Raw genomic sequence first — 19,756 nt, 5'->3', positions numbered from 1 at the left:
ATGTCTTGGCTCTAAGTGCTCATATCCTATGTCAAACTGGATCCTGAATGCATCTCATGACATGGCTGAGGCATGAAAGCATTTCTGGAGATGTTATCTAAGTGACAGTTGTGCTTTCACTTTATTTGCTAACTACACTTCTTAATATACTATCCTTTCTGAGTAGCCATGTAGAAAGGACTGCTAAGTTAATTCCTTTTCTTGCTCTAGAATTATACGTAGCCAGCTGCTTTACAAGTTTCACAACCAATGAATAACCCAAGGTCTGTGTTTAGCATGACACAATCCACTGAAATGCAACATTCTTGGCTTCTTAAATATAGAATTGCTAAGAAGAGACCATTACCTTTTAGAAACTGTGAGGCAGAAGTTAACTTTAGTTGCTTAGTAGAAGGCCCAGTTGACATTATTGTATCAAACCAGTGGTAACTGGACCTTCAACATCCTCTCTCCCCTCTAGCTCAAGAGGCATCATTACAATCCAGTGAAGAACACTTCTCCCAAAGGGCTGAGGAGTGCATGCTGGAGGCAACACTCTCTCCACCACCAGCCCCCCTGACGATGCCTTGACAGAGCACCATATTAGGCAATGGGGCTGTTGGGAATGGCATCTGGGGACTCCAGTGAGCATGCCTCCTAGGGAAGGAGCACAACAGTAAGCTGCTGGTTAAGTGCACGGAGCCCTTTCCTGGCTGACAAGCCTGTTGCAGAGGTCAGCCAGAGAAGGCTATCATTCTTTGGGGAGGTGGAAACTACTCGGTGCTATTAATGGGTTTTTTCCTGGCTGTCCTCAGGAATGGAACTGTAAGCCAAGCATGACCATGAAAGGGGTCGCACATCTCCAAAAGATTATGTTGAAGTATCTCCCATGTCTCTGCCACCCCCAGTGCCTGGAACTCTCTCCCTTCCTTTTTTCATCCCACACCACACTTCAGGTCTCTCCTCTGAGCTCAGTTCTTGCCTCAGTTTTCCTAGCAGTAGCCCAAACAGCCTTGAACTATGGTTTAATAAAGAAACCACTGACTTCTTGGTCTAGCTTCAGTCATCATCCCACCACAGAACTGCAGAATAGCTGAGGCTGGAAAGGACCTCTGGAGATTGTCTCGTCCAAACTCCCTGCTAGGAATAGGGTCAACTAGAGTAGGTTACCCATGACATTGCTCAGGTTTTGAATATTTCCTTGTACATCTACAAGTATGAGATGAAGTTTAGACTATAATAATAGTGTTTCAGGTCTGGTCTGTGCTGTAGATTTTTGGCTAACATCTGTGCCTACTGCTAGATAAGACAGGACTAGAAAGATGTATGATTTCTGACCAACACTACTGTGTGATGAAGCCATGAAATCTTTCAAATTAAAAGAAAAACTCAAGGCAAGTCCCTCAAAAGGCTCATAACCCTTTCACCTGAGCCTGGAAAGTGCTTAGTTTGGTGAGCTTTTGTTTATAAATTTGTGGCTCCTGCTGGTGAGTCAGGGGGAATTTTCTAATTCAGTGTTCATAAGAATACTCCCTGTTTCTAGCTATTAAGTTTCAAAAAGACAAGTACACAGACAATAATTTTCTGTTATTACTTTTCCATGCAAGAAATAGGCTTCCAGGCTACAGTGATGTTATTTTATTCTCAGTGGAAGCAGTGAGAAATGTTGTGGTAGTAAAGGGGATATGTTCCAAGGTGTACTTTTTGTGGTGGATTTTTCATATTTTCATATGAAAATTTTTCATATTTTCCTAGGCCACAAAGTAAAACTTAGTATGTTCGTAATTAGACCAGGAAAAATAAATTGCTATGAATCTAAGTAAAGCTATTTTATTATTATCAGGCTCTGCGTCTGTGAGCCTTTTATTCCATATGATGGGTGCTGTGACCAGAAGGTACAGATGGGCAGCACTGAGCTCTTTCCCTGTAGCGAGGGATTCTTTTTGAATCCTCTACAAGGATTTGCTATAGTGACCATGTATGTGGCTGGAAGTTCCTAAACCATATCAAATTCACACATTCAGCTTAAAATTATATTTGTACTAAAAGTATTCCTTCCTTTTAAACATTAAATGGAGTTATTAAGAATGAGAAGTATGTTTCAGTTATATTTAGACCTGAGTGCAGAGGAATAGCCTTACCAGCATTTCTGTGTGACAGAAATTGAAACTTTATTTCCTGAATATGAGCTGAGGTGGGGTCCCAAATGTTAATCCCCATAACATGATAAAGGTTAGTAAAAGCCATCTAATGTTACAGTTAAGGATTTCAACCTTTTAAATCTTTGCTTGTTGCAAGTAGTTGAACTATAAATCAGTGCACTATCTCAAATAAATATTACTATTTTCAACCAGTTTAGAGTCCTAAGGCTTTTACAGGTTGAAAATATGCTTCCTTTAACATTTTAAAAATAAACTTTATCTAGTTAATTTGTTCTTATGTTTTTAGATCGAAAAACATGTCATCCCAAAAGGATAACATTTAAATAGGATAAAAAGCCTGGGTTTTATATCACACATCTGAAAGGGAAGTGGTTTAGATTAAAAACCATGACTGAAAGAAAGAAAACCCAAACATACTGTAGGTCCTATGCAAAGCAGTTAAGCTGATTGTTTTACTTTCTGCTTGCACTGAACACTGAACTTAGATCTAATGGTGTGGTGAAAATTATATTAACGTCTCTGGATTCTCTGTGCATGATCCTCCTCAGTTAATGGATCCATTACATTTAACGATTAAAGTCAGCTCAGGTATTATTGCAGTTGATGGAAAGTTTGCTTAAACATAGGCTATTAACTGACAGAAGCATATCAATGTGCTAAGTTACACATTTAAGCATAGGTTCAAGACCAATTGACTTAAATCAAACTCAAACTTCAAATTCAACTTGAATTCCATGATGTTCCAGAATTGGCCTAAACTGGAATTGCTAAAAGGTCCCAAAATGTACTGGGGCCCACCTATATGAGTTAATATGAATGCATGCAGGTAGATGACCTACATGTCAGGGAGAGACCTTATTGCTCTCTACAACTGCCTGAAAGGAGGTTGTAGCCAGGTGGGTGTTGGTGTCTTTTTCCAAGTAACAAGAAGTAGGACAAGACGAAATGGCCTCAAGTTGTGCCAGGGGAGGTTTAGATTGCATATTAGGAAAAATTTCTTCACCAAAAGGGTTGTCAAGCATTGGAACAGGCTGCCCAGGGAAGTGGTTGAGTCACCATCCCTGGAGGTATTTGAGAGACGTGTAGATGTGGCGCTTAGGGACATGGTTTAGTGGTTGGACTTGGCAGTGCTAGGTTAATGGTTGGACTTGATGATCTTAAAAGTCTTTTCCAACCTAAATGATTCTATGATTCTATGAGTATTATATCTCTCCAGACTGTCCTGTACTCTCTCTTCACACAGCATAAGCTTCAGGCCTCTAACCATGTCACTCTGAAGATGCCATGTGTTGCATGTGTGAAATCAAGAAAAAATTGAGAACTGTATTAAAATATTAAATGAACTCAAACTGGGTCCAAATTCAACAAGCATATACCAAATGTGTGAAAAATATTTGCTTTTACTTGAAGCTGAATATCTGTCTTCTCATTTTTCAGAGACTGAAACTGAAAGTGCACCACCAGCTCCAGGTTAGTGTAAAAAGTGCTAATTTGTGCTGTAACACTAACATGTTGCATGAAACTAGATACTGTATAGCCATAATATGATTTGTGCTCATTGTCCCTTTGAAAGTGAGAGGATAGTAAGAAAAGTAAAAAACCTGCCCAAACAGGATATTCTCACATCATTTTGCCTGAATGTTGATTTTTCAGGCTCAATTCTTTTTTGCAAGACACTTGTTGGCGTAATGATGAAAATGTCCTTTAGATTACAAGAAAATGACTGCTTAAATTCTGTGGCTAAATTATACTGTCTCCTTGGATGCTGAAAAGCATGCAATTACCAAAATATTGCCTTTCATTTCTCCTCGAAGGTACTCTGTGAGTAAACTTGACAGAATCAAGCATGGGATTCATTTCACCTAATTTTAACCTTTTCTAAGATTAGGTATCTTGTCTAAGTTGTTTAAGTAAGAGTGCTCCACCCATAACCAGTGGAGCAGATCCTGGGCCATACACGCTCATCCAATGGCCATTTCCTGAATAACCTATCTAAAATGTCACTGGATGTCTATGTATCGGGAATTGCCCTGAGGACTTTGGTTGTCTAGATTGGAATGGGTGAATAACTTCCAGGAAGCCAAAGTTAGGTGAGGTGAAACTCATTCATAAGGACCAGGGTTTCAGGAAAAGGTAGGCAAGCCTTTGCCTTGTGGATTTTGTTTGCATTGAGTAACTTGAGTTATATTCTGCTGGTTAATACATATATCCATTATGCATGTCTAATGTAACCATCTGGTGAGTTTTATTCTCTGTGTAGTTTAACAGCAACGCCAAGCAGAATAAATACTCTCCAGGTGTTAAACCTGCATTTACTTACAGTTTTGCAAACTGGCATTTTACAAGGCTGATTCAAGGCATTTTTGTTTAAATGACAGACTCTTTCATTAAAAAATGACAAAGTCTGGAGGTAGTAGTATCATTTGCCACGAGGAGTTTCATGTTTAAAAGTTTCATGTTCAGAAGCTCCATCTCAACAATGTTAGTCCGTTGACGCTCATCCAAACCCATGTTCTATTAGCCACTTGACAGGTAAGTTTGCCACAGAAAGTCATTGTTCACAGGCAAGAAAATATTGAGTGCTTACACCTTGAAGACAGTACAATTCATATGATTTAACAACTCTCTAAATTGCCTTGTATGCAAATTGAATGAGATGGGAAACCAAAGAGAATAGGAATCCTATCAAGTCCTGAAATAAAAGCGGCATAGAAATTTTTATTTTGTTGAAAAAAAAAAAAAGTCCGAGTTTTCTAATACATACAAGGTCAAAGATAATTCACATTCACCTGCTTGGAGTAGAGGACAAGCTGACACCTCTTCTGATCAAGAAAATGGAAACCAATTAGCCTAGGAAAGATTACTATGATAATGATGAAGATTATGATAAAGTTAATTCTTAACTGAACACCCTCAATACACTCTTTCTGTGGTGTACTTTATCTTAAGGATAAACCAATTAGGGTGATGGAGCTCTGGATACTATTAATATTTGGCAGTATCTCATGTCTGATCCAATTCCATTCAAATTAACAATAATATGTAACTCATTTCAAAGGCTTTTGTAAATAAGCCCAAGAACAAGAGACTAAGAATCACTACTTCTAAAAAACCCAATCTTTTTCTTCCACTGAGTATAAGAACATGAATCTTCTACAACTTGTTCAAAACATAGAAAATGCATTGATATGCACAGAGTTGTAAAATGCTTTATGGGATTACAACTGTATATTACATATACACGTATATCAATAATTCTTAAATTTTGGTTTTTCAATACTAGCAGAACTCACAATATTGCTGTATTTTTTAATGCTGTGTAAGTTTTTCTTTTTACTTTAAGATCCTCTCAAAAATATACTTGTACTTCCTACACAGAACAAAAAACACCACAGGAAGGTGGAACTGGAAAGGGTAAAGGTGAGTCTGAAATCATATCTTAAAAATGGGTAGTAAAGAGAAGATTCCTAAATGCTGTTCTGATGCTGGATTGCTTGAGCTTTAATTCAGAATTTCGGTGCCAAATTTCAGAAGTGTGATGTGAAGCTTCCTGGATCCTTTTTCTGCATGACTTATCCAGCACAAGGAAATTGTGATACTTATGTGTATCTGCAAAAATTCTGCAAACAAGACTGATGCTTTAGCAACAGTATTTATATAGACTGTTAGTTAATACATCAAATTTCAAGTGATTTGCATGAGCAGAAAGCCACGTTTAAATGAGCCTGGATGTTGACACTGACCAAGCTTGCTAAAACTCAGGTACTATGCACATTGGTAGCTTTTAAATCAAGAAATGGCTTGCTTGAAAATGTATTATGGCTTTTGGTCTCTTCCAGACAAAATCTTGCCTTTTAGACAGACTGGATGCATACTTGATACCTGCAGATTTATTTGGCAAAGGCATGCATGGCTATTTGTCTCAGCAAAGTCAAAATATAAACACTGAGAGTGTGTGACTCAAGTACCCCTTTGAAAATAAAAATGCTGAACCAAGATTCAGTGCATGTTATTTTGCCAGCTGTCTTTGCATTGAGCAATTATTTTGACACACAAAATTTCATGTGAGTAATCAAATCTGTCATCTTCGTAATGGAAACACAATTCAGGATTAATTTGCATGCCTAATGATAGGAAAAAAGATGAAGGTCTTGCCTCAAGCTATTCCAGCAGTTACTTCTGCTTGCTTTAATTTCGATATGAAAGAAATGTTTGTTCCCAAACTGAACATGAATGGTGTTTTCCCCACTGCTTACAAGTCTACATTTTACTGAATAAAAAAGAAAACATGGTAGGTATCTTATCAAATACTTCTATTATCTTTTTATACATTATTACGATTATGTTTCTGGTTTGAATTTAGTGAAGAACACAGGTGCTTCCTAAGGGCAAAAATGCTTTCTTGGTGCTTACCCTGTCTAGGAGGATTTTGCTACCAAAAAAATTGTTTGAGATCCTAGGGTGGGAAGCGTTTCCAGTTTCAGTCCATGGTGGCAGCAGCTGCCTCAGTAAGAATTCAAGTGAAAGTCTGAATACCAATATGTAGAAAGAATAACCTTCTGACACCCTCCGGTGAAACTGTCACCTCTGCAAAGCAATGCAGATGTCATTGCCAGACACTTGGTATTTTTTTTGTTTGGTTGGTTGGTTTTTTGTTTGTTTGTTTGTTTTTTTTTTTTAATTAGGTATAGTGCATTTTTTCCTATCAGCTCCTGTTTGTTGCAGAATATCACCAAATAAGGCAAAGCATATTTTCTTAGAGTGATTCCTTCATGTTTGTCTGCCAGAAGAAAACCTTTATAATGGTGAGCATAATTCACAAAATGGGAAAAGGTTCCATTTTTCCAATGTGTCCAAGATCATTTACACTAGCAAGTGAGCAGTTCAACAAGGAAATGAGGACAGGAGCAGCTAGAGGTTAACTTCTGTATAAGCTATTTAGAAACCTGTTTCTGTAGCTTCAGAAGTAACAGATTTGGGTACTCCCCTGAATGGGATGAGACGGGAAAGATTTCATGTCTGAATTCCACAGCGATTCTACAATACCTGTGACCTTTTTGCTGATAGTTTATAAGAAACAGCACACCACAGGAACCTGGGACAGCCCCTCTCTGCACCACAGCTAGGCTGGGCTGGAACCTGGCAGCTAGGAAAGAAAGCTTGGTAGTCCACGTAAACCACATAGTCCATAATTTTCACCTCATTTCTAAGACAAAGTTAACAGCAGAAGTTAGGAAGATAAAGTGTACCTATCTGTGTGTCTGGTTTACTGTTCTATTTCTTTTTAGTAGTTGTTGTCTGTGTGAAATTACATATTTGTGTTCCTTTATGTTCTCCGTAAAGTTAAGAAATGGCAGACTGTGGTAAATTCTTTGTTATCTTGTGGTTATTTCAATGAAAATTAGTAGATCAGGGCAGCAAAAATAAAATTTTCTTGCACAGAATAATCTTTTATACCATTTCTAGTTTCAAAAATATCTGAAATAATGTTGTAAAAAATTCAGGATATGTATGATCATCCTTTTTATTTTCAGAGAAAAAAAGTGACTCAGCAGAAATCCCACCAAATTTACTATGTTATCCCATACTCGTTCAATTTCAACTCTTCTGCCTTTGTTTTTAATTTTAGCATTATCTTACATATTGAATGTTGTTATAATTGTGTTCCCACTAGCTGGAATAATAATTGAATTTTAATACCAATTTGCTCATTCCTTTTTTAGGTCACATCCAGTCATTCAGAGAGCTACTAAAATTTCTGCATGTTTTACCAATACCTTTTTCTCTAGGTTCCATCCAACCATCTACTAAAACGTTCGCATGCTTCATCCTCGTATTTTTTCAGGTTTCACTTATCCATTCATCTCTCTACTAAAACTTCCATTGCCGTATGTACGCACTTCGTTTACCATTTCCACAGTGCCAAGTCCCCTCGATGGGACTGCTGCATACTCTTTGCAAACCAGATGGGTAATTGAAGGCAACTCTTAAACTCTTGGTAATTTCAGCATAAACCAAAATTATTCAGGCCAGTTGGTTGAGTTACTCTGTATTTATTTACGTACCATGAAGACAAGGGTTCGCTCGTTGTGGTGCTTATCTACCTCCTGCCATGGCCTTGAGCACTTGCTCCGGTGTGCAGTAGCACAGGTAAATGTCAAGGCGCTCTGAAGTCACCCGCACCTGCAAAACAGCGTCTGCCCCCCTGTTCACCACTCCGCCTATATACGCCTGTCAGATCTCTCCCGTGGTCATCGGTGTGTGAGAACAGGCAACAACAACAAAGAAAGATTAATTAGTTTACCGGCTCTGTCAGTGGATTAAATCAAGTTTGAGATGCTGCTCCACTGGAGTCAATTCCAAAATTCCCCTTTTCAGTTCTGTCGCACCCGGCTTTTGGCATTGACACATGGCTTTCAAGTCTTCTTTTAAACAGCTAAAAAATAGAAAAGTAAAACAATACATTAATATGATTTTACCACTTCTGCAAAACATTAAGTTTATCAACAATGTGACTGAAGTCAGAAGAGCAGCTTCCACTTTTGTGTGGAAGATTTCAGATCAAGGGAAAGAAGATCTAAAATTCTTGATATCAGTAGTTCATATATAAATCAGTAGTTATTACCTATATTTTGACAGATTTTTCTACACTCCTGCTGTGTCAGCAGTCAGAAATTTTAATATTGAGGTATACTCACTAACTGTGAGTATAAAAAAGTTTTACATTAGCTACTTCTGAGATATGGAGTGTACTTTCCTCCTACAAGACTCTCCTCCTGATGGAGCTCCAAGAGGCCTGGTCCTCAGTTAATGTGATCATTTAGCTACAAGGAAATAAACATGAATATCCTATTAGTTAATGAAATGTGTCATAGATGAATAGAAGGCAAAGAACAAAAATCTCCGTAGAGTAATACATCCTACTGTCAGATGAGTGAAGTGATTTCTTCACACCTAGCTCTTGTCATGCACAGATTGCTAAATGTATTTCATTAAAAGTTTATTTGCAGAAGATAAGGATAGTGAACTGAATATCATAGCTCTACAGGTAGGTCTGGTATTTTTGTGATTTTTGTTACCTTTAAAAAGAATTTATTGCTAGCATAGAAAATCAGTCATCACAGAAAGCAAATCAGTTATAGCTGTTGAACCATTTTTCATATTTATTCAATATATGGAGTTATGGATCGATAATTACTCATTTGTCACAACAATCCTACTTGCATGTATTGTTTTCATACTCTTTCCATTTACAGCACATGCTTTCATTCTGATACTTCTGAAATGTTTGTTTGTTTTGATTTGTTTGTGTTTGATGTTAATGTTTTGTTTGAAAAGAAACCTCAGCAATCCCTCTGCAAAACTAATACCATCTTTCTGTTATTTTAGTTTTTCAAACATTTAAAGAAAATAGAAGTCAAATAGAGTGGTCCTTTAATAATGTGATTATTATACATCATCATGTAGGGTGCATCACATCAAATGTTTAATCATTTTTTTCTGGCCAGAAAGAATATTCAGTACTTCTTCAAGCCATCATATACAACAATGGTGACATTATTGACAAAAAGAGCTGGAAGTACACTTTATACTTTCATGAAATATGGAGAAAGATTTGCAGTGGAATTACTTAGCCTTGCACTCATTTAGTTGCTAGTACAATATGTTAAAACATCTGCCATGACTTTATCATTACTGTGCTTTCACTGAAAATCAACATCTTCAACGTCTGCTTATGCCATTGGATGACGCAGGTGGTGAGAGCTCTTTCACTAAACAATTTTTTTTTTTTTTTTTTTTTTTGCTATGAGTAAGAAATAATTTTTGTTAAGATAACACATTAATCCTTCATGTGTAGACCTACGACTGACATCCTCCTCCCAGGGGATTTTTAAAAAGAAGTTTGATGAATCATTAAAAAGGAATGAGTAAAATGTTATGGCTAAATAGTTAAGTTATATTAACAGACTTTCAATTAGCCTTCAGTGGTTAAGGAAGTATAAAAAATTAATATGACCAATATTTACAAAAATGCAACTATATGTTGTATGTGGTTTTGTCATAATTATTACATTTGTCTGTGAGAAAACATAGACAAATTATAACTTTAAGGTCAAAATCAAAGGATAACTACAGAGTTAAAATTTGATTCTGGAAAGCCAAATCTAAAATCTAAAAAAAAAGGAAAAAAGAGACATGTTACCTTTACATTAGATATGTATTAAATCCTAAATACGTCTAGTGTATTCAAATACTACATTGGTAATTTTTATTTTTTTTTTACCATTAGGCTTTTAAGACACTAAGACTTTCTGCATATTTTTATCAAAACCTAGTATCTCTGAGGTTTCTAGTCAACATCTAAAATTCAAAGAGATGTAGAAGACTCTTGTAAAGATAATCTTTACCTTATTCTGGTTTTCTAATAATCATGATTACTGTATTTCAGGTTTAATGCCAGTTTCATGTTTTTTCAGGCTTTTGATTTACATAAATGTATACCTCAAGGTATTTTATGAGATTAAACATTTTAAAATACCTGGATAACAATTTCTTGTGGTGATTTAATACCCAAGGATGGTCAACTGTTAGTGTGATTAAAAGGAAAATCCAGTGTGATGATAATAATTCTGTCCTCATTTTATATTATTCTCCTATAACATGGGGAAAAAATGAGTTGTTTATTCCTTGTATTTTAAATTAATATTCTAATACAGAAGTTACAAAGTATAAATACAGGGGACTATTTTTAACTGTTGCATATCTTGATTTAATGATGCTGAATGCATATATGGTGCACATTTTAATTGCAGACATGGACATCAGAGAAATGGCATCTTCCTCAGGTCAGATATGTGATTGACCTTGATTTCATTGTGGCTTTTTTTGTATTTACTGTGGATTACATCTCTAACAAACAGAACCACTCAGCAGCTTTCATATAAACTCATGATTTAATAATAGATCACAGTCCACATCTCATTTTTCTTTTACTTGCTTGAAACATTAAGGTTTACCATTTCAGCTACTGAATTATGCAAAGCTTTCTTCATCAGTTTGAAGCTTCCATTGTGAATGCTCCTGACTATTATGACTTCTTTCCCTTTCTTTTGCAGGTTTTACTTTTTCACTTAGTTGTGTTAAAGCAGATGATCGCCTGTGCTTTCAGTTTCTTTATGTACTTTTCTATTTGTATCTCTTTTCACAGATGAAGATGACACTTCAGTTAGTACTCCACCAGCAGGTTAGGAGTGTGACAGTGCTTTGTGTGTGTATGTATGTATGTATTTTTCTCTTGACTATTAATGAAGAAAGAGTCCAAACCATTGGACTGAACTCAAAACATACTAATTAGAGAAAAAGCTTTTTGAAGCGCCCTACATTAAATTAGTCTCCATTCAGAAGTACAAGACCTTCATACCAGATATGTTCCTTTCCAGTCCTGTCTTGAGATCTTTGGTAGAACTTCTGCCATTGGAAGGTAAAATATCAGCTAGCAGCTCTGAAAGCAACTCCCCTTACCTTTTCCTATCAACAAACCTGGAGTGCGTTTTTAAGGTTAGTCTTGAAAGCAAATTCAGGAACTACAAAAAAAACAGATGCCTTATGACTTCAAAACAGGTTTATCCACATAATTGTCTACCACCTCACCTTAGGCCATATGACCTACAAGGTAGTTTGAATGTACTGCTCCAAGCCATTGCTACCAAGCTGACAGATAGAATGTCCTTGGTAGCTGGCAGTAAAAGAAAAGCAACAGCACAGGGGTCCATCATGATAGATGTGACATGGGGAAAATTTCTCCATTGCTTGTTTAATATGTTTTTTAAAAATAAACTGTGGATGAAACAGAAATTTTGAACACTAGAAAATGCGTTGCAGTGTGCCAAATGAAAAACATGCTCTTAATTATCTTCACTGCCCTAAATAATCGCATTTTCTTGCTTTCTCCCAAAAGAATTTATTTGCATTATTAACTTAGGGCTGAAAGTCACCTGTAAAGTCAGTAGCAGTACGGTGATTTACAGTACTAGAGGGCCTCATTGGTAAAAGCTAAATATATAAAAACCACTGTAAATCACAAAACCCTAAAGTTTAATTTTAACTATTTATAATTATTTTGCTCAACCTGGGTAAATAAATAGACTATTTAAATAATTCAAAGTACTGTCCCCTCAGATAAATATAGAACAACATAAATTCATCTTTTATATGGAACTACACAAATCATGGAAAAAAACATCAGCTTCATGGAACCCTTCTAAATATGAACTACTAAAAAGGAAATCTTGAATGGGAATTAAACTAAATTAATTTAGATTTTCTAGAGAAAAGGGGGAAAGATTTCTGCTTTTTTTTTTTTTTTCTTCCTAAGCTGTTCACTTCCTTTTTCTGGTATTCAAGTAGTTCCTCATGGGTTTGATCCTAAATAGTCTAATCTTCTTGCATGAAGAATCAATGTTCTTAAAATCCCAATGATCTGAGGTCAGTTAGACTGTGATCTCTGAGCTGGTGTCATCTAAATTGCTCTTCCCTTTCAGATGGGATGTCTAAGCCAGCGGAAAGAAAAGATTCAGGTGAGACCTCCTGAAAAACATGATGAAACACTCCAAAATTTACATAACACGATTATTATTAATACTTTACTTCTTAAAGATAGAATTTAATTTTATTTTCATTGTTTACAGAGTATCGAACTGAAACTGTTGAAATGCTTTTAAGTATCAGAGCAAATAGGTTTCTAGCAGCTAAACCAGGAGTAAGAGAAGGCTCTGCTGCACAAGACAGGACACGCATCAGCATTTTACACATACATACATACCTATCTATCTATATCTATTTCTATATAGATAGATACGCAGCTATTCCCTTCCTCCTCAGCCTACAGGGTGACTTACCTGAATCCCACACACAGGCCCCAGGAGACTGTAGGAGAATGGCTTCTTCTCACAGCTCAAAGGACGGAGGGGAAAACTTAGCAAAGTCATAACTTCTTTCTTCCTACCCTGGCAGGTAACGCATACTACACCCACTTTTGTGGTTTCAGGATTTGCAGCCTCTGGAACAAAATGAGCAGCAGGTACTTCAACCATGGTTACTGACCTGGCATAGCCGCCTATGCCAGCCCACGAGCCAACGTCAAACCCACGTTTTGTTCTGTTTGTTTAATAAATAGGGTAACGTTAATATCTAAAGGTGATGATAATATTTAGGTGTTATTTTATGTCGTACCGTTTTAATGACTCTATGTAAGCTTCTTCCATTTATTAATATCCTTTTTCCATTTCACCCCATGGTGTGTTAGGTTTGTTACTGCACGAGACCGGGTCCTGTACTGAGCATTGTCACATCATTCTCTTCACATCAGTAACTATCACTTGTTCTTATGTTGTTTCCATATACTAGCATGTTATACTGGCAAAATCTAAACATCTGGATTATAGACAGTATATATAGATGTTTATCTATATATATATTCCTGTTCATGTATGTCTGTGTATATGTTTTCATATACGTGTATATACATGTGTGTATATACATGAACGTCTTTACCTGTAAGACATATTGTACAAGCAGACATATACAGAGATGTTAGGCACACCGCTCATAATTCACTGAAAGACTGAAAGGCAAAGATTTTATAGCAAAGCTGTCTAGCATTTCTATACCTTTTTAAAATTCCTAATAGACTTTAGGATAATAAAACCAGTTTGGTGGCATTTTCCCACGGTTGTCATGAGTTGTGTTGCATTCGTGAGCAATGGAAATTTTCATGAGTTAAAAAGGTTCCTGTAGCCGTAACCTCTACACAGTAGAAAGATAATTCTGACTTCCGGCAAATGAGTTTCTACAGAAAATACTGAGCAAGGAAAGGAACTTTTAATTTCAAGACTGGGGTTTGGCTAAGTGAGAAGTGTTGTGTGACTGGTTCCTCATTTATGCTAATTGTGAAACCAAAACCAAAAGAGCCTTGGATATACTATAAAAAGCTACTTTCACTTCTGAAATAACTAGAAGTTCAAGGGGAACAAGGGAGATGCAGCTCTGATTTGAAAGAGACAGATGGCTTCGTTAATTATAGCTGTACATTTCCACATTTGCTTTGCTCTTCAGCACCACCAGGGCAGCGCTGGCTTTACTCAGTTTCCCCTATGCACTGGCGATAACTCCTCAAATAATAGGAGATGTGGCATTTGGACTCCTCAGGTTCTCACCTGGAATGAGACACGTGCTTTGCATCTCTGCAGAATGGAGGCACGTAACAGACAGACGGTTCACTGTCTTGCTCTCCCTGCCTTTTCTGTTAGGAATCAGCTTTTGCCGTGATTTTGCATGTATTTACCTGAGATGTAACTGCACAGTGCAAAGCCAGGGCTGTTGAGCAGAAAGACCAGAAACCCACAGCTGTGCTGGTACAGTTCTAGGGACACTGCTCACTTGCTGCTTCTCTCAGTACCGTTGTTCCTTTTCAGTTCCAAAATCCCAGTTTCCAGAAGAGAAGGTGCTGTGTCTGAACATATGACACAATCATTTCCATCTGACAAGCTGTTTTTCTGTAAAATATCAGCCAATGCACATGGCAGGACATGGTGTTCACTGATCCCCAAACTCTCTGGTTCTGTCATGGTAGAAGAGAACAAAGTTCAAAAGTAAGCTTCACCCCTACTCTATTTTGCAGACAAAAAGGAAAAACTAGCTTGTACAATCGACTGAGTTTGGGCTTGAGACATACCCACCGAAACTATGCATCATACATGTTTTGTCTGTGCTTACAGCTGTTTGTGTTTTCAGAACCTCCATCTCTTCTGAAAAACAAAGAGCTGACCCTTGCGCATTGCCTCCATAAAGCACTCATGGTTGAATGCTGGTGCCATTCGAGTTGCTCAGTACCCGTCTTGGCTGATCAGGTTCCCCTCTCTTCCTCCGTGGTAGTTTCATTTGCTGTCACCACAGAGGTAGTGTTCTTGCAGGAACTGTACACAATGTGACAGCCAAGCAATGGATGTTATTGTGAGCAAAAACTTACATATCTTTCAGGACATCTGAAGAGAGAGGTAATAGGGTTAGAGAGTTTAGTAAGTTCAGGTAAGTGTATTTTGGAGGGAGTAAAACATGCTCAGATGATTGACATTTCCCTCTCTCTCTCTGCATCTCAGTATGGTCTATTGGAGAAGGAACTCCAGAAGAGACAGAAAAACACGATGACTCCCAAAGATCCACTTTATTCATTGAAAAACCTCAGAGCGGTTCAGTGAGTGTTGGTAAGTGCTTAGGAAGAAATCAAAAGCCAGTGCCAGAGAGACAGAGACTGAGGCAGAGCCGGGAAAGGTATGTGCAGTTCCTGTGACCCTCAGCTTCTGCCCTCAGCTGCAAGTACCTTCACGGATTTTAGTTGGATGTGAACTCCACTCTTCGAAGGCAAAAAGGACTGCACAAAGAGAAGTAAAACCCAATTGTTTCATTCAAGACAAGCTCGAAATCTAATAGTTTACTGAGCACAATGGGTAAGAGGTACGGTTTCTGGAGAAGAGAGCTGGTTACTGTAATGCTGTTGGCTGTACTGTTATTGACACGTCAGGAAGATCTACCCAAAGGCCTGCAGTGTAGCTTAGAGATTGGCGGGTGTGTAAATTAGCAAGTAGACTAATAGGAGCAGCTCTGTAGGGAAGCTGGTAGGGTCACCCCCACTGTAACTATTCTGGGGGATTTGCTCTGGACTAGCTCTGGTTTAGTCCAGTGGTCTATATACCTATGAGCAGTTGGAGCACAGGTGGTAAACTCTCAGAGCACATCTTTGGTTTTAATTCCACCCCAAAGGAAGCCAGTTCAAGCACTGTGAGGACCTTTGGTGTTGTGAACCAGAGCACAGTAAATGAGGGTGGTTAGGATGTTCACTTCCAAACTGCACTCCTGAGCCATACCATCACGGTAAGGTAGGTGCACCCTAAGCAGGGTAGCAGCAATGGTGAGAAGTTCGGTACAGGCTACTTATCTGTTGTGTACTTGGGTACACTAAGATATGGTCAGATGTGGGGGGGTTTTATGCATGCCTATTATTTTTCTCAGTTTCTGAGTAGAAAAAGAGCATTTTGGGAGGATATATTTGGAAAACAAATGTAAGGAGTTAGATGTACTCTCCTCTGGAACCCATGAATGTTAGGATGGAAACTCCACAGGGGCTGGTCAGTGGTGTTCTGAAAATTGAACTAACTTTTACTATTCCCAAATTATCGTCTAGAGAAGACTCTTTCCCCTTCCTTCTCAGCTTAAAGAATTAATGATAGAAATACATGAAGAGCTCCAGGCTTTCTTTTCCAGGCTGAAGTTTATTCATGTTCCAACTGCCTGGTAGCTTAGGAACACCTGTGCTTGTTTTAAGCAAGGAAGTTCAAATATTGGGAACAATCCACCCATGACAACAAGGACTTCTGCCTCAAGTAATTTATCCTGCTGCTCAGCATCTCAAGCTCCACATTGACATGGGCAGAAGGATTCCAGATCCAAAATCATTATTCTCTGTAACGCTGCAGTACTTTCATAGCCTGTGTGACTCCATCTGATTCTTACTGTCCTGATAGAGCTAGCACATGGAGACTGGAAGGAGCAGTAGTAAAAGAAACTTGTGCAGACATGACTGACCAACCACATGTTCCTCAATGACTGCATTATTCTTTTCTCTTTTTAAAAGGTGGGAATATTACATTTATAGCCAAAGTAGAAGCCAAAGATCTTCTCCGAAAGCCAAATGTTAAGTGGTTTAAAGGAAAATGGATGGACCTGGCCAGTAAAGCGGGGAAGCACCTGCAGCTGAAAGAGTCCTTTGAGCGTCACAGTAAGGTGCGTCTTTGCTTTTCCTTCTTGCAGGAGCAAAGGTCCAAAGAGAGCTTAAAGATCAGTTTAAGACAATGGGTAGAAATTCAAGAGCAATTGGTTGGATTCCAGCCCTGGCTTCCCCATGCAGATTTCAGTGATGATCTCTGGCCCTCCGCAGAAGCAGACTTTTCTGCTTTCCCAGCGCAGGACAAATAGTGGTGGGGAAATCAGTCTTCCATTGCCATTTCTGGGTTCCAGTTTCTTTCCAGAGCCCTTTATTCAAGTTATTCCTTGCTCCTGGTTTGGGTCTGAAATACTAAACTTTTAACTTCTGCTTTGTGCAAATGTATCCCCACATTAATGAACAATTATGTTCGATTTTTAGATTCATACATTTGAGATGCATATCATTCAAGCTAAGGAAAACTATGCAGGGAACTATCGCTGTGAAGTGTCTTATAAGGACAAGTTTGATAGTTGCTCTTTTGACCTTGAAGTCACAGGTAAGATTCCACTTGTGTCTGTAAAGATTCATAAAGATTTCTTTTTTTTTTTTAACCTGAAGTGCCACCTATTTTTTTTCAGAACCTTTAAGTGAAGTAATGCTTAAAGTGAACATTTTTAGCATAGAGCTCAAAAAATTTTCTTAAGTGTCTGTAATTTACTGTTTAAATGAACATTGGGATAGATAGCATGTGAGACATTTATCCAAAAATTAGAAAAGCAGTCAGATAAAACTAGTACTGAATTCAAATCAGGCTCTGGCATACAAGACAGAGAGCTGGGCTTAGGGCTATTCAGAGAGAGAGGCTTCATCCGGCAGCGTCTGAGCAGAGGGACACGGAACGGTCATGTGCAACGCCAGTGCTTTGCACCCTGATCAGGCATGGTATGATCATACTCCAGAAAGCTATTTCTTCCACTCCTCATCAAAATAAAAAACAGCTCAACGTGGAGAGCACTGGGGAGTCGTGCCTTTGTCTATTTCTGTGTTATAAAAGGCCTTACTCTGGCAAACGTTAACCCACAGGCTTATCTTTTCCTTCGAGAGCAGTTCTGCCAGCACATCAGCACACACATACCTGCACGATCAGCCTGAGAAAGACGGATGTCTTCCGAAATGCCAGGGCCAGCAGCCAGTGGACAAAATAGTTGTTCACCCTCATAAAGCACGCCTACCGACTGGCCGAGACTGGACTGTTTATTCACCAGTCAGGGGAAGGCGGTCGCAGTTAAGGGGACATTTGACGGCTGACTGACAGCCTGAGGGGCACAGGTAGGTGGGTGTGCTCAGAGGTGAGCAAGGCAGGGCCAGCCTGGCTGCATCTATCCACCGGCTGTGCATCAGCACCATTTAACCTGATTCAGGCTGGCACAAATGGGTAATTCACACAAGGGGCATTCATCCTCGCACTGAGAATCAACGTGAGTCTGTAGTTGTGGAGAACGCTGTCCCTTTCCTCTGATGCTGAGCGTACCGAGAAAGTGCAAGATGCAAGCAGGAGAGAAAGCATAGGGACTGGGAAGACAAAAAAGCCAGAGCCTGTGCATAGGCAGGAAAGGGATCGCAAAGAAACATCACAGAGAATGATCTCCTATGCAGAACTGCAGAAAACAGTTTAGAGAAATGCATTAATTAAACTTAGCTTAGCACTGAGCAGCTTTGCAATTATCAGAAGTTAATGCCAAAGGAGCAGCACAAACTGTGGTCACTTACCAGGAAACTGAACAAATTTCATATGCCAAATTACACTGATTTACATAAATTACATTAATTTCAAATGATGTTTTTAATTCCGGTGTTACTGTTATTTCATAGAATCTTCCCAAGCTGCTCCATCCATTGACATCAGATCTGCTTTCAAAAGAAGGTAACTTCAAACAGCGATCCTATGAAGCTCCTCAGTAATGGATGCTGGTAGCATGCACAGAACTGCTATCAGTCTTGGCAGGCAATTGTATCAAGTACTTTAAAAAAATGTTTTTGTAAATAAAGATAAAAGAAGTGGGGTTTAGGGTAGTTGGTAGTGGGTAGAGTGAAATAGTAACAACACGTAGACAGTGCATATGATATTAAATACTCTACTGTGAAATTACAGTGTCATTGCTTTAAGGGAAGATGGAATATTTAAGGTAATTATATGTTTCTTTAGAGGTTTTTAAAATCATATTTTCATTCACTAAAATAGTCTACTGCATGTTCCCTGAAAGTTGTCATCTACAATATGAAAGTTCCTGATCCCAATCCCGTACTGATTAAAACCAGACAGAAAATACACTGTGATTTCAAGAAGATAGGATCTGGGTTTATGTTATTTTACAGTAACAAAGTGTGTCATAAGGCCATCATTATGGAAAAAATGCAAATAATATATTGCAGAGGACATAAGATAAAGCACTGTGTCTTAAGTTTCGTTACCTTGGTGATAAAATAGCAACTCAAACTAGTGTAGATGTCATTTTTATATTTTATGGAGAAAATTATCTTACAAGGACAGAAATATTCAGAAAGAAAACGTTTTACAAAGAGAAAATGAATGCAATTTGTTAATTTACACATACAAGCAAAACCGTGATTCAGAAGTAACTGCTTTTATTTAGAGGGACTTGATTTAAAGAGTAAATGCAAAAGATATTACATTCAAGGTGCACTCCTTTCTTGAGCACATTTGAAGAAAAAAAAACCTGCAATAACTATTCTGCCCAAGCAGGTGAGGATATCTGAATATTTTCTGATTTTCTAAGTAATATCTTGCATGCAAAATCTAGGATGAAATATTGGCATCATTTGACAACATTTG

The 19,756-nt window shown here is 38.0% G+C and overlaps 1 protein-coding gene across 3 annotated transcripts in view; it reads left to right on the top strand.

Annotated features, from left to right (window-relative positions):
- Positions 1–19,756, top strand: part of MYBPC1 (myosin binding protein C1) — a 78,896-nt gene that overhangs the window by 17,392 nt on the left and 41,748 nt on the right. For 2 of the 3 annotated variants that reach the window (XM_054810951.1, XM_054810972.1), the window contains exons 2-9: positions 3,579–3,611; positions 5,520–5,561; positions 11,350–11,385; positions 12,683–12,718; positions 15,299–15,403; positions 16,831–16,979; positions 17,341–17,458; positions 18,775–18,826. In XM_054810951.1, the coding sequence (XP_054666926.1) occupies positions 3,579–3,611; positions 5,520–5,561; positions 11,350–11,385; positions 12,683–12,718; positions 15,299–15,403; positions 16,831–16,979; positions 17,341–17,458; positions 18,775–18,826 (571 nt within the window). The remainder of the gene's footprint in view (positions 1–3,578; positions 3,612–5,519; positions 5,562–11,349; positions 11,386–12,682; positions 12,719–15,298; positions 15,404–16,830; positions 16,980–17,340; positions 17,459–18,774; positions 18,827–19,756) is intronic. The other variant, XM_054810961.1, reaches the window with a different exon arrangement.

This window comes from Grus americana, chromosome 1 (assembly GCF_028858705.1).
Source record: "Grus americana isolate bGruAme1 chromosome 1, bGruAme1.mat, whole genome shotgun sequence".
In the NCBI taxonomy this organism is placed as follows: Eukaryota; Metazoa; Chordata; class Aves; order Gruiformes; family Gruidae; genus Grus; species Grus americana.
This window is presented reverse-complemented; position numbering and strand designations above follow the sequence as displayed.